The 508-nt window shown below is 55.1% G+C and overlaps 1 protein-coding gene across 1 annotated transcript in view; it reads right to left on the bottom strand.

Annotated features, from left to right (window-relative positions):
* Nucleotides 1-508, bottom strand: part of nfkb1 (nuclear factor of kappa light polypeptide gene enhancer in B-cells 1) — a 39235-nt gene that overhangs the window by 6633 nt on the left and 32094 nt on the right. The window contains 1 exon segment of the mRNA XM_017307040.1: nt 45-246. Coding sequence (XP_017162529.1) covers nt 45-246 — 202 coding nt within the window.

Here is a 508-nt window from a genome sequence, read left to right as displayed (position 1 = left end):
CTCTGTGTCCCTCTATGTCCCTGTGTGTCCCTGTGTCCGCCCACCTCCTGTGTTGCTGAGCTGCATCATGCCTCTCATCTCTCTGCGTCGCAGTAGAAGCTCCACCATCCCGTCTCCTTCCTGCTGCGCCGCCAGGTGAAGGACCGTGTTGCCGTGGCGATCTGTCAGCGTCGGGTCAGCGCCGGCCAGCAGCAGAACTTCGGCCGCCTGCTTCTGCTGAGTGATGACCGCCAGGTGCAGAGGAGTCTGGGAAATGTGGGAGAGGTCAGAGGTCAGCATTAGCAGACTTAGCATTAGCTTCCTCTAAATGCCGTGTTGGTTTAGCGCTTTAGTGTTAGCAGAACTATTGTTTATGTTTTTAAGGTTAACACAGCTAGCTTCACTGCTAGTGGAGACACTAGCAGTGAAGCTCTGATGCCTCCGCTAGCAGTGAAGCTAGCTTTACTGCTAGCGGTGTCTCTGATGCCTCCGCTAGCAGTGAAGCTAGCTGCATTGCTAGCGGTGTCTC

This window comes from Poecilia reticulata, linkage group LG10, assembly GCF_000633615.1.
Source record: "Poecilia reticulata strain Guanapo linkage group LG10, Guppy_female_1.0+MT, whole genome shotgun sequence".
NCBI classification, from domain to species: Eukaryota; Metazoa; Chordata; class Actinopteri; order Cyprinodontiformes; family Poeciliidae; genus Poecilia; species Poecilia reticulata.
This window is presented reverse-complemented; position numbering and strand designations above follow the sequence as displayed.